The sequence below is a fragment of the Salvelinus fontinalis genome, chromosome 13 (assembly GCF_029448725.1).
Source record: "Salvelinus fontinalis isolate EN_2023a chromosome 13, ASM2944872v1, whole genome shotgun sequence".
In the NCBI taxonomy this organism is placed as follows: domain Eukaryota; kingdom Metazoa; phylum Chordata; class Actinopteri; order Salmoniformes; family Salmonidae; genus Salvelinus; species Salvelinus fontinalis.
This window is the reverse complement of record NC_074677.1, coordinates 17,256,965-17,281,317: the sequence shown is the minus strand read 5'-3', so window position 1 is coordinate 17,281,317 and position 24,353 is coordinate 17,256,965. Positions and strand designations below refer to the sequence as shown.

The following is a 24,353-nucleotide window of genomic DNA, read 5'->3' as shown; positions in this document are numbered from 1 at the left end:
ATTCACAACAAGTGTAGCTTTAATTTGGTATATTGAATGTGTGATTTCATGAAAGTTAAATTTTTATAGTAATTTAATTGAATTTGGCGCTCGGCATTTTCACTGGATGTTGGCCAGGTGGGATGCTAGCGTCCCACATATCCCAGAGAGGTTTTAAAGGGCTGGGCTCCTACTTTGGAGGATGCTAATAGGCTAATGGACTATGCTCCCTCAGTGGAGAATGCTGACAGCTAGCCACGGCCGCTAGCTGTCTAGAGCATATTGGACTGTTAGCTGAATAGATCCATCGGCCAATTTCTTGGGCCTCTATACCTATTTTGCCAATTGGACTTGGACCCCTCTGCTACTCGGAACCCTACTAATCCATCACGACTGGTCCATCGACGTCACCGCACACAGAGGCTAAAACAGACTTTCCTCCGTCGCGACGTCCCTCTAAGGCCCTCATTGCCTGTATCCGCCACGGGTCCACGGTCAAACGACCACCCCTCATCACTGTCAAACGCTCCCTGAAACACTTCTGCGAGCAGGCCTTTCCAATCGAACTGGCCCGGGTACCCTGGAAGGATATTGACCTCATCCCGTCAGTTGAGGATGCCTGGTCATTCTTTAAAAGTTACTTCCTCACCATATTAGACAAGCATGCTCCGTTCAAAAAATGCAGAACCAAGAACAGATATAGCCCTTGGTTCACTCCAGACCTGACTGCCCTCGACCAGCACAAAAACATCCTGTGGCGAACTGCAATAGCATCGAAGAGCCCCCGTGATATGCAACTGTTCGGGGAAGTCAGGAACCAATACACGCAGTCAGTCAGGAAAGCAAAGGCCAGCTTTTTCAAGCAGAAATTTGCATCCTGTAGCTCTAACTCCAAAAAGTTCTGGGATACTGTAAAGTCCATGGAAAACAAGAGCACCTCCTCCCAGCTGCCCACTGCACTGAGGCTAGATAACACGGTCACCACTGATAAGTCCGTGATAATCGAAAACTTCAACAAACATTTCTCAATGGCTGGCCATGCCTTCCACCTGGCGACTCCAACCCTGGCCAACAGCCCCGCCCCCCCCGCTGCTACTCGCCCTAGCCTCCCCAGCTTCTCCTTTACCCATATCCAGATAGCAGATGTTCTGAAAGAGCTGGAAAACCTGGACCCATACAAATCAGCTGGGCTTGACAATCTGGACCCCCTATTTCTGAAACTGTCCGTCGCCATTGTCGCAGCCCCTATTACCAGCCTGTTCAACCTCTCCTTCGTATCATCTGAGATCCCCAAGGATTGGAAAGCTGCCGCTGTCATCCCCCTCTTCAAAGGGGGAGACACCCTGGACCCAAACTGTTACAGACCTATATCCATCCTGCCCTGCCTAGCTAAGGTCTTCGAAAGCCAAGTCAACAAACAGATCACTGACCATCTCGAATCCCACCGTACCTTCTCCGCTGTGCAATCCGGTTTCCGAGCCGGTCACGGGTGCACCTCAGCCACGCTCAAGGTACTAAACGATATCATAACCGCCATCGATAAAAGACATTACTGTGCAGCCGTCTTCATCGACCTGGCCAAGGCTTTCGACTCTGTCAATCACCATATTCTTATCGGCAGACTCAATAGCCTCGGTTTTTCTAATGACTGCCTTGCCTGGTTCACCAACTACTTTGCAGACAGAGTTCAGTGTGTCAAATCGGAGGGCATGTTGTCCGGTCCTCTGGCAGTCTCATTGGGGGTACCACAGGGTTCAATTCTCGGGCCGACTCTTTTCTCTGTATACATCAATGATGTTGCTCTTGCTGCGGGCGATTCCCTGATCCACCTCTACGCAGACGACACCATTCTGTATACTTCCGGCCCTTCCCTGGACACTGTGCTATCTAACCTCCAAACGAGCTTCAATGCCATACAACACTCCTTCCGTGGCCTCTAACTGCTCTTAAACGCTAGTAAAACCAAATGCATGCTTTTCAAACGCTCGCTGCCTGCACCCGCACGCCCGACTAGCATCACCACCCTGGACGGTTCCGACCTAGAATATGTGGACATCTATAAGTACCTAGGTGTGTGGCTAGACTGCAAACTCTCCTTCCAGACTCATATCAAACATCTCCAATCCAAAATCAAATCTAGAGTCGGCTTTCTATTCCGGAACAAAGCCTCCTTCACTCACACCGCCAAACTTACCCTAGTAAAACTGACTATCCTACCGATCCTCGACTTCGGCGATGTCATCTACAAAATAGCTTCCAATACTCTACTCAGCAAATTGGATGCAGTTTATCACAGTGCCATCCGTTTTGTTACTAAAGCACCTTATACGACCCACCACTGCGACCTGTATGCCCTAGTCGGCTGGCCCTCGCTACATGTTCGTCGTCAGACCCACTGGCTCCAGGTCATCTACAAGGCTATGCTAGGTAAAGTGCCGCCTTATCTCAGTTCACTGGTCACGATGGCTACACCCACCCGTAGCACGCGCTCCAGCAGGTGTATCTCACTGATCATCCCTAAAGCCAAAACCTCATTTGGACGCCTTTCCTTCCAGTTCTCTGCTGCCTGCGACTGGAACGAATTGCAAAAATCTCTGAAGTTGGAGACTTTTATCTCCCTCAACAACTTTAAAAATCTGCTATCCGAGCAGCTAACCGATCGCTGCAGCTGTACATAGTCCATCTGTAAACTACCCACCCAATTTACCTACCTCACCCCCATACTGCTTTTATTTATTTACTTTTCTGCTCTTTTGCACACCAGTATCTCTTCTTGCACATGATCATCTGATGATTTATCACTCCAGTGTTAATCTGCTAAATTGTAATTATTCGATTTATTGCCTACCTCATGCCTTTTGCACACATTGTATATAGATTCTCTTTTTTCTACCATGTTATTGACTTGTCTATTGTTTACTCCATGTGTAACTCTGTGTTGTTGTCTGTTCACACTGCTATGCTTTATCTTGGCCAGGTCGCAGTTGCAAATGAGAACTTGTTCTCAACTAGCCTACCTGGTTAAATAAAGGTGAAAAAAAATGTAGAGGTTAATCCAGGCCCTGCAGTGCCTAGCTCCACTCCTACTCCCCAGGTGCTCCCATTTGTTGACTTCTGTAACCGTAAAAGCCTTGGTTTCATGCATGTTAACATTAGAAGCCTCCTCCCTAAGTTTGTTTTATTCACTGCTTTAGCACACTGCCAACCCGGATGTCCTAGCCGTGTCTGAATTCTGGCTTAGGAAGACCACCAAAAACCCTGAAATTTCCATCCCTAACTATAACATTTTCCGACAAGATAGAACTGCCAAAGGGGGCGGAGTTGCAATCTACTGCAGAGATAGCCTGCAGAGTTCTGTCCTACTATCCAGGTCTGTACCCAAACAATTCAAGCTTCTACTTTTAAAAATCCACCTTTACAGAAATAAGTCTCTCACCGTTGGCGCTTGCTATAGACCACTCTGCCCCCAGCTGTGCCCTGGACATCATATGTGAATTGATTGCCCCCCATCTATCTTCAGAGCTCGTGCTGCTAGGTGACCTAAACTGGGACATGCTTAACACCCCGGCCATCCTACAATCTAAGCTTGATGCCATCAATCTCACACAAATTATCAATGAACCCACCAGGTACAACCCCAAATCCGTAAACACGGGCACCCTCTTAGATATCATCCTGACCAACTAGCCCTCCAAATACACCTCTGCTGTCATCAACCAGGATCTCAGTGATCACTGCCTCATTGTCTGCGTCTGTAATGGATCTGCGGTCGAACGACCACCCCTCATCACTGTCAAACGCTCCCTGAAACACTTCAGCGAGCAGACCTTTCTAATTGACCTGGCCCGGGTATCCTGAAAGGATATTGACCTCATCCCGTCAGTAGAGGATGCCTGGTTATTCTTTAAAAGTGCCTTCCTCACCATCTTAAATAAGCATTGCCCCGTTCAAAAGAAATTGAACCAGGAACAGATATAGCCCTTGGTTCTCTCCAGACCTGACTGCCCTTGACCAGCACAAAAACATCCTGTGGCGTTCTGCATTAGCATCGAATAGCCCCCGTGATATGCAACTTTTCAGGGAAGTTAGGAACCAATATACACAGGCAGTTAGGAAAGCAAAGGCGAGCTTTTTCAAGCAGAAATTTGCATCCTGTAGCACAAACTCATAATCCGGTATCCGGATTTGACTGGGTTATTTCCACGTCAATCTGATTCAAAATCCGTGTTGTGGCACCTCGAATGGTACCCCGCTTTCATCTCATTCTTTCTGCTTCATGCCGACGTTCCTCGTCGCAGCTCATACTGTCCCGGGTTTCGGCACCAAATTTTAAAAGTAATGACTCGGCACGTCGGGTTTGATATGAAAGCTTCTTTTAGTAATAATACTTGTTCACGTTACATTTACAAACTTTAGATTCTACAGAACAATGAATAATGAGTTGCTAGCGGAAAGGGTCAAAATAATCACCTGTCAATTGCACTTAACTAGCGCGTTCTCTCTCTACTTCCTGTCACAAGGCATTCTGGAACGTGCAGTCAAAAGCCTAATTTAATACGAACCAGTACAAAATATGTATGTAGTTCTCTCAATCTCCAACACACAAATTCTAAAACAATTACAAATATCTTTAGATAGAGCTCGATGAATTAACTTAAACATTAACTCTGTAACCCATTAAAGTTACAACAGGGACACTGTAAAGACCATGGATAATAAGAGCACCTCCTCCCAGCTGCCCACTGCACTGAGGCTAGGAAACATTGTCACCACCGATAAATCCACTATAATTGAGAATTTCAATAAGCATTTTTCTACTGCTGGCGATGCTTTCCACCTGGCTACCCCTACCCCGATCAACAGCCCTGCACCCCCCACAGCAACTCACCCAAGCCTCCCCATTTCTCCTTCACCCAAAGCCAGATAGATGATGTTCTGAAAGAGCGGCAAAATCTGGACCCCTACAAATCAGCCGGGCTAGACAATCTGGACCCTCTCTTTCTAAAATGATCTGCCGCAATTGTTTCTACCCCTATTACTAGCCTGTTCAACCTCTCTTTTGTATCGTCTGAGATCCCCAAAGATTGGAAAGCTGCCGCGGTCATCCCCCTCTTCAAAGGGGGAGAAACTCTAGACCCAAACTGCTACAGACCTATATCTATCCTACCCTGCCTTTCTAAGGTCTTCAAAAGCCAAGTTAACAAACAGATCACTGACCATTTCGAATCCCACCGTACCTTCTCCGCTATGCAATCTAGTTTCAGAGCTGGTCATGGGTGCACCTCAGCCACGCTCAAGGTCCTAAACGATGTCATAACCGCCATCGATAAGAGACATTACTCTGCAGCCGTATTCATCAACCTGGCCAAGGCTTTCGACTCTGTCAATCACCACATTCTTATCGGCAGACTCAACAACCTTGGTTTCTCAAATTATTGCCTTGCCTGGTTCACCAACTACTTCTCTGATAGAGTTCAGTGTGCCAAATCAGAGAGCCTGTTGTCCGGACCTCTGGAAAGTCTCTATGGGGGTACCACAGGGTTCAATTCTCGGGCCGACTCCATCTCTGTATACATCAATGATGTCGCTCTTGCTGCTGGTGATTCTCTGATCCACCTCTACGCCGACGACACCATTCTGTATACCTCTGGCCCTTCTTTGGACACTGTGTTAACTAACCTCCAGACGAGCTTCAATGCATACAACTTTCCTTCCATGGCCTCCAACTGCCCTTAAATGCAAGTAAAACTAAATGCATGCTCTTCAACCGATCGCTGCCCGCACCTGCCCGCCCGTCCATCATCACTACTCTGGACGGTTCTGACTTAGAATATGTGGACAACTACAAATACCTAGGTGTCTGGTTAGACTGTAAACTCTCCTTCCAGACTCATTAAGCATCTTCAATCCAAAATTAAATCTAGAATCGGCTTCCAATTTCGCAGCTAAGCATCCTTCACTCATGCTGCCAAACATACCCTCGTAAAACTGACCATCCTACCGATCCTCGACTTCGGCGATGTCATTTAAAAAATAGCCTCCAACACTCTACTCAACAAATTGGATGCAGTCTATCACAGTGCCATCCGTTTTGTCACCAAAGCCCCATATACTACCCACCACTGCGACCTGTATGCTCTCGTTGGCTGGCCCTTGCTTCATACTCATTGCCAAACCCACTAGCTCCAGGTCATCTACAAGTCTCTGCTAGGTAAAGCCCCGCCTTATCTCAGCTCACTGGTCACCATAGCAGCACCCACCTGTAGCACGCGCTCCAGCAGGTATATCTCACTGGTCACTCCCAAAGCCAATTCTTTCTTTTGCCGCCTTTTCTTCCAGTTCTCTGCTGCCAATGACTGGAAAGAACTGCAAAAATCACTGAAGCTGGAAACTCATATCTCCGTCACTAGCTTTAAGCACCAGCTATCAGAGCAGCTTAAAGATCACTGCACCTGTACATAGCCCATCTGTAAATAGCCCATCCAGCTACCTCATCCTCATACTATATTTATGTATTTATCTTGTTCTTTTGCACCCCAGTATCTCTACTTGCACATTCATCTTCTGCACATCTACCATTCCAGTGTTTAATTGGTATATTGTAATTCCTTTGCCACCATGGGCTATTTTTTTTTTTTTTTTTTTTTTTTCACCTTTATTTAACCAGGTAGGCTAGTTGAGAACAAGTTCTCATTTGCAACTGCGACCTGGCCAAGATAAAGCATAGCAGTGTGAACAGACAACAACACAGAGTTACACATGGAGTAAACAATAGACAAGTCAATAACATGGTAGAAAAAAGAGAATCTATATACAATGTGTGCAAAAGGCATGAGGTAGGCAATAAATCGAATAATTACAATTTAGCAGATTAACACTGGATTGATAAATCATCAGATGATCATGTGCAAGAAGAGATACTGGTGTGCAAAAGAGCAGAAAAGTAAATAAATAAAAGCAGTATGGGGGTGAGGTAGGTAAATTGGGTGGGTAGTTTACAGATGGACTATGTACAGCTGCAGCAATCGGTTAGCTGCTCGGATAGCAGATTTTTAAAGTTGTTGAGGGAGATAAAAGTCTCCAACTTCAGAGATTTTTGCAATTCGTTCCAGTCGCAGGCAGCAGAGAACTGGAAGGAAAGGCGTCCAAATGAGGTTTTGGCTTTAGGGATGATCAGTGAGATACACCTGCTGGAGCGCGTGCTACGGGTGGGTGTAGCCATCGTGACCAGTGAACTGAGATAAGGCGGCACTTTACCTAGCATAGCCTTGTAGATGACCTGGAGCCAGTGGGTCTGACGACGAACATGTAGCGAGGGCCAGCCGACTAGGGCATACAGGTCGCAGTGGTGGGTCGTATAAGGTGCTTTAGTAACAAAACGGATGGCACTGTGATAAACTGCATCCAGTTTGCTGAGTAGAGTATTGGAAGCTATTTTGTAGATGACATCGCCGAAGTCGAGGATCGGTAGGATAGTCAGTTTTACTAGGGTAAGTTTGGCGGCGTGAGTGAAGGAGGCTTTGTTCCGGAATAGAAAGCCGACTCTAGATTTGATTTTGGATTGGAGATGTTTGATATGAGTCTGGAAGGAGAGTTTGCAGTCTAGCCACACACCTAGGTACTTATAGATGTCCACATATTCTAGGTCGGAACCGTCCAGGGTGGTGATGCTAGTCGGGCGTGCGGGTGCAGGCAGCGAGCGTTTGAAAAGCATGCATTTGGTTTTACTAGCGTTTAAGAGCAGTTGGAGGCCACGGAAGGAGTGTTGTATGGCATTGAAGCTCGTTTGGAGGTTAGATAGCACAGTGTCCAGGGAAGGGCCGGAAGTATACAGAATGGTGTCGTCTGCGTAGAGGTGGATCAGGGAATCGCCCGCAGCAAGAGCAACATCATTGATGTATACAGAGAAAAGAGTCGGCCCGAGAATTGAACCCTGTGGTACCCCCAATGAGACTGCCAGAGGACCGGACAACATGCCCTCCGATTTGACACACTGAACTCTGTCTGCAAAGTAGTTGGTGAACCAGGCAAGGCAGTCATTAGAAAAACCGAGGCTATTGAGTCTGCCGATAAGAATATGGTGATTGACAGAGTCGAAAGCCTTGGCCAGGTCGATGAAGACGGCTGCACAGTAATGTCTTTTATCGATGGCGGTTATGATATTGTTTATTACCTTGAGCGTGGCTGAGGTGCACCCGTGACCGGCTCGGAAACCGGATTGCACAGCGGAGAAGGTACGGTGGGATTCGAGATGGTCAATGATCTGTTTGTTGACTTGGCTTTCGAAGACCTTAGCTAGGCAGGGCAGGATGGATATAGGTCTGTAACAGTTTGGGTCCAGGGTGTCTCCCCCTTTGAAGAGGAGGATGACAGCGGCAGCTTTCCAATCCTTGGGGATCTCAGATGATACGAAGGAGAGGTTGACCAGGCTGGTAATAGGGGGTGCGACAATGGCGGCGGACAGTTTCAGAAATAGGGGGTCCAGATTGTCAAGCCCAGCTGATTTGTATAGGTCCAGGTTTTCCAGCTCTTTCAGAACATCTGCTATCTGGATATGGGTAAAGGAGAAGCTGGGGAGGCTAGGGCGAGTAGCAGCGGGGGGGGCGGGGCTGTTGGCCAGGGTTGGAGTCGCCAGGTGGAAGGCATGGCCAGCCATTGAGAAATGTTTGTTGAAGTTTTCGATTATCACGGACTTATCAGTGGTGACCGTGTTATCTAGCCTCAGTGCAGTGGGCAGCTGGGAGGAGGTGCTCTTGTTTTCCATGGACTTTACAGTATCCCAGAACTTTTTGGAGTTAGAGCTACAGGAGGCAAATTTCTGCTTGAAAAAGCTGGCCTTTGCTTTCCTGACTGACTGCGTGTATTGGTTCCTGACTTCCCTGAACAGTTGCATATCACGGGGGCTCTTCGATGCTATTGCAGTTCGCCACAGGATGTTTTTGTGCTGGTCGAGGGCAGTCAGGTCTGGAGTGAACCAAGGGCTATATCTGTTCTTGGTTCTGCATTTTTTGAACGGAGCATGCTTGTCTAATATGGTGAGGAAGTAACTTTTAAAGAATGACCAGGCATCCTCAACTGACGGGATGAGGTCAATATCCTTCCAGGGTACCCGGGCCAGGTCGATTAGAAAGGCCTGCTCGCAGAAGTGTTTCAGGGAGCGTTTGACAGTGATGAGGGGTGGTCGTTTGACCGTGGACCCGTGGCGGATACAGGCAATGAGGCAGTGATCGCTGCGATCTTGATTGAAGACAGCAGTGGTGTATTTGGAGGGCAAGTTGGTCAGGATAATGTCTATTAGGGTTCCCATGTTTACGGATTTAGGGTTGTACCTGGTGGGTTCCTTGATGATTTGTGTGAGATTGAGGGCATCAAGCTTAGATTGTAGGACTGCCGGGGTGTTAAGCATATCCCAGTTTAGGTCACCTAACAGAACAAACTCTGAAGCTAGATGGGGAGCGATCAATTCACAGATGGTGTCCAGGGCACAGCTGGGAGCTGAGGGGGGTCGGTAGCAGGCGGCAACAGTGAGAGACTTATTTCTGGAGAGATTAATTTTTAAAATTAGAAGTTCGAACTGTTTGGGCATAGACTTGGAAAGTATGACAGAACTTTGCAGGCTATCTCTGCAGTAGATTGCAACTCCTCCCCCTTTGGCAGTTCTATCTTGACGGAAAGTGTTATAGTTGGGTATGGAAATCTCAGAGTTTTTGGTGGCCTTCCTAAGCCAGGATTCAGACACGGCAAGGACATCAGGGTTGGCAGAGTGTGCTAAAGCGGTGAGTAAGGCAAACTTAGGGAGGAGGCTTCTGATGTTGACATGCATGAGGCCAAGGCTTTTTCGATCACAGAAGTCAACAAATGAGAGTGACTGGGGACATGCAGGGCCTGGGTTTACCTCCACATCACCCGAGGAACAGAGGAGTAGTAGGATGAGGGTGCGGCTAAAGGCTATCAAAACTGGTCGCCTAGAGCGTTGGGGACAAGGAATAAAAGGAGCAGATTTATGGGCGTGGTAGAATAGATTCTGGGCATAATGTACAGACCAGGGTATGGTGGGGCACGGGTACAGCGGAGGCAAGCCCAGGCACTGGGTGATGATAAGAGAGGTTGTATCTCTGGACATGCTGGTCTCAATGGGTGAGGTCACCGCATGTGTGGGGGGGTGGGACAAAGGAGGTATCAGAGGTACGGAGAGTGGAACTACGGGGTCCATTGCAAACCAAAACAATGATAACTAGCCTGAACAACAGTATGCAAGGCATATTGATATTTGAGAGAGACATACAATAAGGCATAAAGTGATTGCAGGTCATGATTGGGAGAGCTAGCTAAAACAGCAGGTGAGATAACAGCAGCTAGTCAGCTAACACAGCAACAGAAGGTAAAAATGGCGACGACTGGGCAGAGAGGGTCGGATTAACTACACACAGATCCTGAGTTAAGGCACAGAGCCGACAGATAAAACACAAATAAACAGAATGGAGCACCGTGAATTAATGGACAGTCAAGCAGGCATCAGCTATGTAGCCAAGTGATCATAGTGTCCAGGGGGCAGCCGTAGATGGAGTAGTGAGGCCTCCACTAAGCTAGCACGCGTTTAAAGTTAGTAGCCCGGGGGGGTGGTCTGCTCAGACGGAGGGGGTCTGCTCAGACGGAGGCCGGTTGAGGGCACGTCTGCAAACCAGACGTGGTCGTGTCGACAGGGAATCCAAGCCGGATAGCGATGGCGAAAGAGAGGTTGTGAATTGTAGAATTGTGTTTGCTAACTGGTGCTAGCTTCCTGGCTGCGCTAGCTGCAAGATAAGCTAGCAGTTAGCAGACCGGGGCAGGCAAGTTAGCCTTTGGGGGACGTCGCGATGGGGGGGAAGTCTGTTTTTGCCTCTTCGTGCGGTGACGTCGATAGACCAGTCGTGGAATTAGTAGGGTTCCAGGTAGCTCTAGGTAGCTAACAGGCCTAGTAGGTTAGCAGAATGGGCCTTCGGCGGGCGTCACGCCTGAGGGGCCTGTTGGAGTCCCCGGGCAGATTATGTCGGTATTCCAGTCGTAGAGGATAGGCGGGGTTCCGTGCTCCGTACCGGCAGTAAATGGGTCCGGGTCTTGTAGCCCAGGAGTGGGCTTCAGTGGTAGCACAGGAGCCCTAGCCAATTAGCTTCAGGCTAATTGGTGCCTGCTCCGGTGCCTGCTCCGGGATGGAAACGCTAGCCAGGAGTGGTCACCCGGGATTGTGGTTAGCTAGTTGCGAAGATCCAGATGAAAATGTTCAGAGTTTGCGGTAGGAATCCGGGGATATGGAGAGAAATAGGTCCGTTATGCTCTGGTTTTAGTCACGTTGTTCGAACTAGCGAGAGCTTTCCGAGCTAAAGGTTAGCTGATGACCGCTAGCAATGGTTTGCTAACTGATAGCTGGTAGGCAGTTAGCTGGCTATCTTCAGTAGATGGATTCCAGATCAGAAGTAAATAGAAATACTTTAGAAAAAAGCAGATCCACGCCACATTGGGTGAGGCGGGTTGCAGGAGAGTATTTAGAAGTTGAGGTTTAAGAAAGTATTTTTAAAAGATATGCGAAGAAAAAGATGTAAAAAGATATATACAAGGGACACGGGACACGACAGGACAAAGACGTCTACACTGCTACGCCGTCTTGGAAACTATTATTGCCTTACCTCCCTTATCCTACCTCATTTGCACACACTGTATATAGACTTTTTCTACTGTATTATTGACTGTATGTTTGTTTATTCCATGTGTAACTCTGTGTTGTTGTATGTGTCGAACTGCTTTGCTTTATCTTGGCCAGGTCGCAATTGTAAATGAGCCTACCTGGTTAAATAAAGGTGAAATTAGTTTATATATTTTTTAAAATAGCATGCTAGTGGGCTGTGCTCCTACAGTGGAGGATGCTAATAGACTATGCTCCCTTATAGTGGAGGATGCTAACAGGTTAGTGGGCTGTGCTCCTACAGTGGAGGATGCTAATAGGCTAATAGGCTATGCTCCCTCAGTGGAGGATGCTAACAGGTTAGTGGGCTGTGCTCCTACAGGGAAGGATGCTAACAGGCTAATGGGGCTGGGTTTGCCAATCAATCAGCCTCCCGGGTGGCGCAGTGGTCTAGGGCACTGCATCGCAGTGCTAGCTGCGCCACCAGAGTCTCTGGGTTCGCGCCCAGGCTCTGTCACAGACGGCCGCAACCGGGAGGTCCGTGGGGCGACGCACAATTGGCATAGCAGCGTCCGGGTTAGGGAGGGTTTGGCCGGTAGGGATATCCTTGTCTCAGTATGTAAAATGTAATAAAATGTATGCACTCTACTGTAAGTCGCTCTGGATAAGAGCATCTGCTAAATGATTAAAATGTAATGTAATGTAAATGTAATCAATGGAATGGAGTTTTCGTAGCACATTACAGCGCCTTAGATCCAATCTTAAGTCTTTGCCTCTGTCAGTTACAGAAACCTGCCTACTGTCTGTCTGGTGAAGTGAGTGTTGGGAGGGAGCAGTACCTCTTTTGCTGTAACTCTCCATGTGGCTGGTATTTTGTCCCCTACTCACAGTCCCCAGTGTCTGATACTGACACACAGAAGCACGCACAACCTGACGCTCAGTACATCCTGAAAATGGGAGAAGAACCACAACTTCAATCTCCCACTCCTGTTTTTGTTTGCACACGCAAAGCATATTGACTGAGTAACATTAACACTCCAATCCTCACCGTGACGGAGGCTTAACAAAACAGCTAGTTTCATAACCAGGGTTTTTAATCTGGACATATCTGCCGTGACACTGCTTTGCTCACTTTAATTAAACCCAAAGACAACCTTGGTGAAGCCTTAGAAAAACAGTCTGTTGTGTGTCCCACATAGCACCCTATTCCCTATATAGTGCACTGTTCCCTATATATCGGTCCCTGGTCAAAAGTAGTGCCCTATAAAGGTGCTTGGGTGCCATTTGTGACGATGTCTGTGTGAATAGGCTAACTGAACACAGCAGAAGTGTCCTGCTGTTTACTAAAGCTCTGGAAGATCTCCAGACAGATAACGGCCCTTTGCGTCTATTCTGACACAGCAGTCAGAACATTCTGAGCTCTGATTGGACGAGGATGTCTCCCTGGACCCCCCCGGTTGGCGAGGCTTGGGCATAGTGTCAGTGAGTGATTGACAGGAGCTAATAAATTCTCCTCTTGGCTAGGCTCTCTTCTGGGAGGAGGAGGATTCTGGTAGGGAGGTTGTCCTCATGTCTGCAGCACAGCATGCCACAGAGCCGCCTTCACAAAGCCTCCTCACTCACTCTACCGTATCCAGCTGCCACAGTCTGGGCTGTCTCTGACCCACTTTTTATCTATCCTCCCTCCCTTGTTCCCTCTATCCCTCTCCCTCCCCTCCCCCTCTCCTCCCCTGTGTCTTTTGATATGTGGAGCTTTGGTTTCTCTCTCTCTCTCAATTCAAGGGCTTTATTGGCATGGGAAACATATGTTAACATCGCCAAAGCAAGTGAAGTAGATAGTAAACAAAAGTGAAATAAACAATTCAAATTTACAGTAAACATTACACTCACAGAAGTTCCAAAAGAATAAAGACATTTCAAATGTCCTATTATGTCTATATACAGTGTTGTAACAATGTGCAAATAGTCTCTCTTTCTATCTGTCTCAGTGTTTATCTGTCTCAGTGTTTATCTGTCTCAGTGTTTATCTGTCTGTGTTTATCTGTCTCAGTGTCTATCTGTCTCAGTGTCTATCTGTCTCAGTGTTTATCTGTCTCAGTGTTTATCTGTCTCAGTGTCTATCTGTCTCAGTGTTTATCTGTCTCAGTGTCTATCTGTCTCAGTGTCTATCTGTCTCAGTGTCTATCTGTCTCAGTGTTTATCTGTCTGTGTTTATCTGTCTCAGTGTTTATCTGTCTCAGTGTCTATCTGTCTCAGTGTCTATCTGTCTCAGTGTCTATCTGCCTCAGTGTCTATCTGTCTGTGTTTATCTGTCTGTGTTTATCTGTCTCAGTGTCTATCTGTCTCAGTGTCTATCTGTCTCAGTGTTTATCTGTCTCACTGTCTATCTGTCTCAGTGTTTATCTGTCTCAGTGTTTATCTGTCTCAGTGTCTATCTGTCTCAGTGTCTATCTGTCTCAGTGTCTATCTGTCTCAGTGTCTATCTGTCTCAGTGTTTATCTGTCTCAGTGTTTATCTGTCTCAGTGTCTATCTGTCTCAGTGTCTATCTGTCTCAGTGTCTATCTGTCTCAGTGTCTATCTGTCTCAGTGTCTATCTGTCTGTGTTTATCTGTCTCAGTGTCTATCTGTCTCAGTGTCTATCTGTCTCAGTGTCTATCTGTCTCAGTGTTTATCTGTCTCAGTGTTTATCTGTCTCAGTGTCTATCTGTCTCAGTGTTTATCTGTCTCAGTGTCTATCTGTCTCAGTGTCTATCTGTCTCAGTGTCTATCTGTCTCAGTGTTTATCTGTCTGTGTTTATCTGTCTCAGTGTTTATCTGTCTCAGTGTTTATCTGTCTCAGTGTCTATCTGTCTCAGTGTCTATCTGTCTCAGTGTCTATCTGCCTCAGTGTCTATCTGTCTGTGTTTATCTGTCTGTGTTTATCTGTCTCAGTGTCTATCTGTCTCAGTGTCTATCTGTCTCAGTGTTTATCTGTCTCACTGTTTATCTGTCTCAGTGTTTATCTGTCTCAGTGTTTATCTGTCTCAGTGTCTATCTGTCTCAGTGTCTATCTGTCTCAGTGTCTATCTGTCTCAGTGTCTATCTGCCTCAGTGTCTATCTGCCTCAGTGTCTATCTGTCTGTGTTTATCTGTCTGTGTTTATCTGTCTCAGTGTTTATCTGTCTGTGTTTATCTGTCTCAGTGTTTATCTGTCTCAGTGTCTATCTGTCTCAGTGTCTATCTGTCTCAGTGTTTATCTGTCTGTGTTTATCTGTCTGTGTTTATCTGTCTGTGTTTATCTGTCTGTGTTTATCTGTCTCAGTGTCTATCTGTCTCAGTGTTTATCTGTCTGTGTTTATCTGTCTGTGTTTATCTGTCTGTGTTTATCTGTCTCAGTGTCTATCTGTCTCAGTGTTTATCTGTCTGTGTTTATCTGTCTGTGTTTATCTGTCTGTGTTTATCTGTCTCAGTGTCTATCTGTCTCAGTGTCTATCTGTCTGTGTTTATCTGTCTCAGTGTTTATCTGTCTCAGTGTCTATCTGTCTCAGTGTTTATCTGTCTGTGTTTATCTGTCTGTGTTTATCTGTCTGTGTTTATCTGTCTCAGTGTCTATCTGTCTCAGTGTCTATCTGTCTCAGTGTTTATCTGTCTGTGTTTATCTGTCTGTGTTTATCTGTCTGTGTTTATCTGTCTCTGTGTTTATCTGTCTCAGTGTCTATCTGTCTCAGTGTCTATCTGTCTGTGTTTATCTGTCTGTGTTTATCTGTCTGTGTTTATCTGTCTCAGTGTCTATCTGTCTCAGTGTTTATCTGTCTCAGTGTCTATCTGTCTCAGTGTTTATCTGTCTGTGTTTATCTGTCTGTGTTTATCTGTCTGTGTTTATCTGTCTCAGTGTCTATCTGTCTCAGTGTCTATCTGTCTCAGTGTCTATCTGTCTCAGTGTCTATCTGTCTCAGTGTCTATCTGTCTCAGTGTCTATCTGTCTGTGTTTATCTGTCTGTGTTTATCTGTCTGTGTTTATCTGTCTGTGTTTATCTGTCTGTGTTTATCTGTCTGTGTTTATCTGTCTCAGTGTCTATCTGTCTGTGTTTATCTGTCTGTGTTCATCTGTCTGTGTTTATCTGTCTGTGTTTATCTGTCTCAGTGTCTATCTGTCTCAGTGTCTATCTGTCTAATCCCGGGAGCCATGTTGTGATGCTGGACTCTTTCCTGTGTCTGCTTAGTAATCAGGATAAATAACACAATGGATTTGGTTCAATCAGAACATGTTATTGTTCAGTGAATGAGCTTAGATTTCAGATGAAAGTCAGATAGCGTCTTATCATTGGACCTCAATGGATAATGAAGTTATCCACATCCCCACATTCACCTACAGTACCTACAGTACACACTGACTCTGCTCTTAACCTTTTCACACATTTCTCTGAGGGGATATCTTACACTAACTCATTAAAGTTGTCTCTGCTATATCCATGTAGTCTGTCTGATATTTTTTTAACTGTTTGCGTATTCACAGATTTTCTTTTGAGTACTCAAAAATCTATTTTTAGAATACAAGGCCCGAACTGGAAAAACAATATTTGCGCATTAATCTATATACCACTGTGTGTGTGTGTGTGTGTGTGTGTGTGTGTGTGTGTGTGTGTGTGTGTGTGTGTGTGTGTGTGTGTGTGTGTGTGTGTGTGTGTGTGTGTATATATATGTATATATTTAAATTTTTTGTTTTTTAATTTAACCTTTATTTAACTAGGCAAGTCAGTTCAGAACAAATTCTTATTTACAATGATGGCCTAGGACCAGTTGGGTAACTGCCTTGTTCAGGGGCAGAACAACAGATTACCTTGTCAGTTTGGGGATTCGCTCTAGCAACCTTCCGGTTACTAGTCCGACACTCTAATCACTAGGCTACCTGCTGCCCCGTGTGACTGTGTACATATATACAGTGGGGAGAACAAGTATTTGATACACTGCCGATTTTGCATGTTTTCCTACTTACAAAGCATGTAGAGGTCTGTAATTTTTATCATAGGTACACTCCAACTGTGAGAGACGGAATCTAAAACAAAAATCCTGAAAATCACATTGTATGATTTTTAAGTAATTAATTTGCATTTTATTGCATGACATAAGTATTTGATCACCTACCAACCAGTAAGAATTCCGGCTCTCACAGACCTGTTAGTGTTTCTTTAAGAAGCCCTCCTGTTCTCCACTCATTACCTGTATTAACTGCACCTGTTTGAACTCGTTACCTGTATAAAAGACACCTGTCCACACACTCAATCAAACAGACTCCAACCTCTCCACAATGGCCAAGACCAGAGAGCTGTGTAAGGACATCAGGGATACAATTGTAGACCTGCACAAGGCTGGGATGGGCTACAGGACAATAGGCAAGCAGTTTGGTGAGAAGGCAACAACTGTTGGCGCAATTATTAGAAAATTGAAGAAGTTCAAGATGACGGTCAATCACCCTCGGTCTGGGGCTCCATGCAAGATCTCACCTCATGGGGCATCAATGATCATGAGGAAGGTGATGGATTATCCCAGAACTACACGGCAGGACCTGGTCAATGACCTGAAGAGAGCTGGGACCACAGTCTCAAAGAAAACCATTAGTAACACACTACGCCGTCATGGATTAAAATCCTGCAGCGCACGCAAGGTCCCCCTGCTCAAGCCAGCGCATGTCCAGGCCCGTCTGAAGTTTGCCAATGACCATCTGGATGATCCAGAGGAGGAATGGGAGATGGTCATGTGGTCTGATGAGACAGAAAATAGAGCTTTTTGGTCTAAACTCCACTCGCCGTGTTTGGCGGAAGAAGAAGGATGAGTACAACCATCCCAACCGTGAAGCATGGCGGTGGAAACATCATTCTTTGGGGATGCTTTTCTGCAAAGGGGACTGCACCGTATTGAGGGGAGGATGGATGGGGCCATGTATCGCGAGATCTTGGCCAACAACCTCCTTCCCTCAGTAAGAGCATTGAAGATGGGTCGTGGCTGGGTCTTCCAGCATGACAACGACCCGAAACACACAGCCAGGGCAACGAAGGAGTAAGAAGCATCTCAAGGTCCTGGAGTGGCCTAGCCAGTCTCCAGGCCTGAACCTAATAGAATATCTTTGGAGGGAGCTGAAAGTCTGTATTGCCCAGCGACAGCCCCGAAACAGGAAGGATCTGGAGAAGGTCTGTATGGAGGTGTGGGCCAAAATCCCTGCTGCAGTGTGTGCAAACCTGGTGAAGAACTACAGGAAACGTATGATCTCTGTAATTGCAAACAAAGGTTTCTGTACCAAATATTAAGTTGATATATCAAATACTTATGTCATGCAATAAAATGCAAATTACAGACCTCTACAAGTAGGAAAACCTGCAAAATCGGCAGTGTATCAAATACTTGTTCTCCCCACTGTATATGTACACAGTCAATAAAAAAGCGAGTGCCATTTAAGATTAATTTCTTGAAACAGTAATATCAACTGGTTATATGATACCGTGGAACACAATCTTCCAAAAGGCAATAACCTCAGCAGTGGAGCTTGCTTGTAGAAGCCTATAGCTGTGCAATGGCATAGCTGTCACGCCCTGACTGTAGAGAGCTTTTTATGTCTCTATTTTGGTTTGGTCAGGGTGTGGTTTGGGTGGGCATTATATGTTGTATGTTCTAAGATTTTGCATTTCTATGTGTTGGGCCGGGTGTGGTTCTCAATCAGGGACAGCTGTCTATCGTTGTCTCTGATTGAGAACCATACTTAGGTAGCCTTTTCCCCACCTGTATTGGTGGGTAGTTGTCCATGTTTAGTTGCCTGTGAGCACTATGTTGGCTACACGTTTCGTTTGTTCGTTTGTTCGTTTGTTATTTTGTTAGTTTGTTTAGTGTTCTTCGTTGAATTAAAAGATGTATTCCAATCGCGCTGCACCTTGGTCCACTCCTTTAAACGGCCGTGACAATAGCCTTGTTTTGTTAATTTATCAGACAAGACGCCTTTATTTTCCGAGCCCTTAACACAGTTAAAACACCTTGCAACAAAAAAATGGACAAAAAAAAAAATACTTATGACAGAATAAAATGGAACAGAATATTTTTCTAATGAAAAAAGTTGCCAGTGTGAAGTGATGCGCATGTTGTGCCTGGAACACTTTTTCTCAGACTGATGATTTTAAATGGGGCTTGAAATACAATTTTTTTCAGTGGTTTTATAGGCATTTATTTCTGTAGGCCTACTGTGAGCTTGTGTGCGCACTCAGCACGCGTGTGTGAAGGGAGCACTCGGAATGCAATTGAGTGAATGAGACTTGGCGGGGAGAATGGTGTGATGCTTGGTTTGTTTTTTGTTGTGCCCCACAAATGCACATGTTTGGGCAGCCACAAAGCACATTCCACCAAATAGTTTTACAGTATTTTATTTACATTTTTTTTAATCTCTGGTTAAAGGTGGAGCTTTGACGTCCATTCGAGGATTCTATTACTCCTACCCATCCCTACTACTATCCCTGGCTACTCAGTGAGTCAGAGCTGAGAGCTGCACCCTATTCCCTACATAGTACACTAATAATGACCAGAGCCCTATATATTATACTACTATATAGTGCACTATACAGGGAACCATTTGGGTCATAATACCCTGTAACTCTGGGGCTCTGGCCAGTCCCTCTAGTTCATGTGGCTGTTACTCTAGGATCAGGGGTAGCGTCGTCTCTGACGCGTGCCGTGCCCTTTAAGCCCGGGGCCAACCGCATTTCCAAAGCGCGTTCCATACCTGGTCGTCAGGGGAGTGGCATCGGTGCTCTGAATGTGGCCACGCAGACCTGTTCACCAGAGCATCTGGTGTCATCAGGCCTTAATTAAATCAACAGGTGTCTGGCAGGAGAGGAGAGTGCCTTGCTTAGCAGTTATCTGTGCTCTGATCCAGGGACAGAAATGTCAGGAGGAAGAGGATAGTCTGTATTAGAGGGAGGTTTATAGGTGTCCTAAAAGGCATCCTCTTCCCTACATTGTGCACTATAAAAGCAATAGAGTCCTATATATTAGGGAGGGAGGGAGGGAGGTGAATGTCTGCCCTCCTCTTATCCCCATTCCTCTCTGTGTTGCTTAGGTGCAGAGAGGTATTTGTGTTGAGAACAGTTCCCCCCCACCACTCATAATCAAACACAGATACTGAACGTTGTGTCCCACATTGTCTATTTTTATCCTACTTGGAAGTAATGGAATACTGGCCACTCAATAAACAACCGAGCAGAGAGAGATATCAAACATTAAGTCTGTGGTTTTCTCCTCCCACACAGAGGCAGTGTGTCGGCCATATCTCCTCTGTTAACCATTTGTTAATGTACTTTTCCCATCAGCTGAATACATTGGGATACAATTACGGTTTTGTTCCTGGTGGGGCTAAACATTGCAGGGAGAGGAGAACAGAGATCTGTATCTCGGTGTGTGTTTTGTATGCGTGTGCTTGAGTTGTCTATGTGTGTGTGTTTGTCTTCATGCATGCTTACGTGCGTGTATTGTGTGGCGGGCAGCCAGACAGAGGGAACAAATCTGTCTTTGTTGACAGTCTGGGTGGCTCAGCTCTGCCATGCTGTACCATCTAAGTGACAGGATGGACACCTCACAACACAGACAGATCTGTTCCCTCTGTCTGTCTGCCCGCCACACACATGCACGCAGACTCCTCTCCTCTGTCTGTCTGTGTCTCTCTCTCCCCCCAGCCCCTCTTCCCATCATCACTATGACTAATCATTAGTCACACACTCTCAGGAACATTAATAAAGATGTCCACTGAGATATACTGGGGAGGAAAAACACGCTCTCACACAGATGTGCTTTCACACAGGACACACTGGGGGCACTCAGACGTGTGTGTATCCTGTCCCTGGCTGTGAGCCAGCCCCTGCCTGGTTTACTGGTAACTACTCACAGTGGATTGGCTATGGCCCAGACAGGCAGAGAGCTCCCTGGGAGGAAGCTAGTCGCTCCAACTCTCCACAACACGCACACACACACACACACACACACACACACACACACACACTGCTCCTCTACCAACCATATTTTGTCCCACTGCCAAACCAGAGCCCCCAAAACACACATGAAAACATATGAAAGTGATTTGACAGTGTGTGTGTGGGGAGGGGGGGGGGCTTGGGAATGCTGCTGCTAAGATAATTAGGCTAGCTAGGAGTCTGGGCTTGCAGACTGGAGCTCCTACGCCTGGCTGCAGTCTAGTTGCACCTCTAGCCCTAACCCTTTGGGAGGCTGAGGCTGAATACAGAGAGAGTGGGAGGGAGGGAAGCTGGGTGGTTTTAATGGGGCATTTCTCTCTGCTATAGATCCAGCCTGGTTATTATAATGGTTCAGAGGACTGTGTGTGTTCCTCTGTATGTCAGGTGAGGAACCTGTGCTACATGGTGACGCGGCGGGAGAAGATGAAGACTTCTCTGTGTGACCTCCAGGAGAAGATCTTCCACCTGCAGATCCAGCTGCTGGAGGAGGACCTAGCTGGAGGTGAGTGGCATACACACACACACACACACACACACACACACACACACACACACACACACACACACACACACACACACACACACACACACACACACACACACACACACACACACACAGCACCCTATTCTGTCCTGCTCCGGGTCTACAGGAAGGTACCCTTTAAGACTAGAATGTAGACTATCTCTATCCTTCCTTTTCTAGTGCGCTACTTTTGACCAGGGCACCACAGAGAAAGGGTGGCATTTCAGACATACAGATAGTAAGCTCCCTGACCTCAGTACAGCCGAACCGGTCATGTGAGTGGTACTGTCGTCATAGTAGTCCATGTCCTCAGTCTGTCCCCAGTACTGGACCCACAGTAAACACACTCACAGGCCTGACAGTCCTTACACTCCATTACACTGGCTGAAGTCAAGGGCTTAGGCTAGAGAGTACGAGGACTTCCCCTATGTGTCTGTCAGCAGGAATGGGAAATGAGCCAGTCTGATTCAGAATATCTAGCTAGGGCTCTCTGGAGGGAGGAACTAGAGTATGTGTGTGTGTGGGGGGGGGATTTATGTGCATAACATTTGAAAGAGGAGTAGGCTATGTTGGTTCAGGTGTGTGTTGGAGTGGGTCCTGTGTTTGTGTGGAAAAGGAAGGGTGTGTGTATGGGCGGTTGTGTGTGTGTGTGTGTGTGCACTTGTGTGTGTCGGTGTGTTGGCCCGGGGAGTTGTGTGAGTCTCCCAGGCCGGTACTAATTTGCAATGTTCATCATTCCAGAGCCCCGAAAGCCCGCCGCTGTGTATTAAGACCTCCTGACTCGGCACTTTTCACTGCTATCAGGGGCCTGTGTTGGCAGCCCGGCTCTATGCAGCCATAGCTATTCACACATGGAAATGAGGGGCCGAAACACACAGACAGCCCCGTGACAGAACACTGCTTCAGGGGATGCGTCGCAAATGACACCCTATTCCCTATGGGCCCTGGTCAAAAGCAGTGCACGATAAAGGGATTAAGGTGCAGTTTTGGACGGAGACAGGTCCTCTGTCTGCACCCTCAGATGGAGATAGATGAGGCTGTCAGTATCATAATGCCTGGATGACTTCTCTCTCATCCCTTTATTTCTCCCTACTTCTCTCTCTTCGTCTTTCTCTTTCCTTCTCTATCAATTGCTTTTTCGCTCTCTCTCTATCTCACCCACTTTCTCTCTCTCTCTCCATCCCCCCACTCTCTCTATATATCTATCCCCATCCCCCTCTCTCGGTCTCTCCTTCTCTTTCTCTGCTGGGGCCTGGCTCTCATAAACACACAGCCATCTTCTTCTCAGAACTCACTTTCTTTACTGCTGCGAGCTTTACTGCTGCTCACAAAAAGCATCAGTTTGCTTGTCATGTATTTTTTGTATTTTTTATTAACCAGTTAGGCCAGTTGAGAACAAGTTCTCATTTACAACTGTGACCTCGCCAAGATAAAGCAAAGCAGTGCGACAAAAACAACAACACAGAGTTTCACATGGGATAAACAAACGTACAGTCAATGTAGTAGATGTAGATGTAGTAAGATTAGGGAGGTAAGGCAATAAATAGGCCATAGTGGCGAAGTAATTACAATTTAGCATTAACACTGGAGTGCTAGATGTGCAGATGATGATGTGTAAGTAGAGATACCAGGGTGCAAAAGAGCAAAAAAACAATATGGGGATGAGGAAGTTGCGTGGGCTATTTACAGATGGGCTGTATACAGATGCAGTGATCGGTAAGCTGCTCTGACAGCTGATGCTTAAAGTTAGTGAGGGAGATATAAGTCTCCAGCTTCAGGGATTTTTGCAATTCGTTCCAGTCATTGGCAGCAGCGAACTGGAAGGAGAGGTGGCTAAAATAGGTGTTGGCTTTGGGGATGACCAGTGAAATATACCTGCTGGAGGGTGTTGCTATGGTGACCAGTGAGCTGAGATAAGGCGGGGCTTTACCTAGCAAAGACTTATAGATGACCTGGAGCCAGTGGGTTTGGCGTCAAATATGTAGCGAGGGCCAGGAGTGTTGTATGGCATTGAAGCTCTTTAGAGGTTTGTTAACACAGTGTCCAAAGAAGGGCCAGATGTGTACAGAATGGTGTCGTCTGCGTAGAGGTGGATCAGAGAATCATCAGCAGCAAGAGCGACATCATTGATGTATATAGAGGAAAGAGTTGGCCCGAGAATTGAACCCTGTGGCACCCCCATAGAGTCGAAAGCCTTGGCCAGGTTGATGAAGACGGCTGCACAGTACTGTCTTTTATCGATGGAGGTTAAGATATCGTTTAGGACCTTGAGCGTGGCTGAGGTGCACCCATGACCAGCTCGGAAACCAAATTGCATAGTGGAGAAGGTACGGTGGGATTCGAAATGGTCAGTGATCTGTTTGTTAACTTGGCTTTCGAAGACTTTAGAATGGCAGAGCAGGATGGATATAGGTCTGTTACAGTTTGGGTCCAGAGTGTCTCCCCCTTTGAAGAGAGGGATGACCGCGGCAGCTTTCCAATCTTTGGGGATCTCAGACGATACGAAAGAGAGGTTGAACAGGCTAGTAATAGGGGTTGCAACAATTGCGGTGGATAATTTTAGAAAGAGAGGGTCCAGATTGTCTAGCCCAGCTGATTTGTAGAGGTCCAGAATCTTCAGCTTTTTCAGAACATCAACTATCTGGCTTTGGGTGAAGGAGAAGCGGGGAGGGGCTTGGACAAGTTGCTGAGGAGGGTGCAGAGCTGTTGGCTGGGGTAGGGGTAGCCAGGTGGAAAGCATGGCCAGCCGTAGAAGATTTATCGGTGGTGACAGTGTTTCCTAGCCTCAGTGTAGTGGGCAGCTGGGAGGAGGTGCTCTTGTTCTCCATGGACTTTACAGTGTCCCAAAACTTTTTGGAATTAGTGCTACAGGATGTTTGAAAAAGCTAGCCTTTGCTTTCCTAACTGACTGTGTATATTGGTTCCTGGCTTCCCTGAAAAGTTGCATATCGCGGGGGCTATTCGATGCTAATGCAGTACGCCACAGGATGTTTTTGTGCTGGTCAAGGGCAGTCAAGTCTGGAGAGAATCAAGGGTTATATCTGTTCTTAGTTCTACATTTTTTGAACGGGGCATGCTTATTTAAGATGGTGAGGAAAGCACTTTTAAAGAGCAACCACGTATCCTCTACTGACAGGATACCAGGGCCAGGTCGATTAGAAAGGTCTGCTCGCTGAAGTGTTTCAGAGAGCGTTTGACAGTGATGAG

At 46.5% G+C, this 24,353-nt stretch overlaps 1 protein-coding gene across 3 annotated transcripts in view; it reads left to right on the top strand.

Annotated features, from left to right (window-relative positions):
- The window catches only part of LOC129868183 (protein Jade-1-like), a 240,879-nt gene that overhangs the window by 169,999 nt on the left and 46,527 nt on the right, over nucleotides 1-24,353 (top strand). For all 3 annotated transcript variants that reach the window (XM_055941925.1, XM_055941924.1, XM_055941926.1), the window contains one exon: nucleotides 21,008-21,125. In XM_055941925.1, the coding sequence (XP_055797900.1) occupies nucleotides 21,008-21,125 (118 nt within the window). The remainder of the gene's footprint in view (nucleotides 1-21,007; nucleotides 21,126-24,353) is intronic.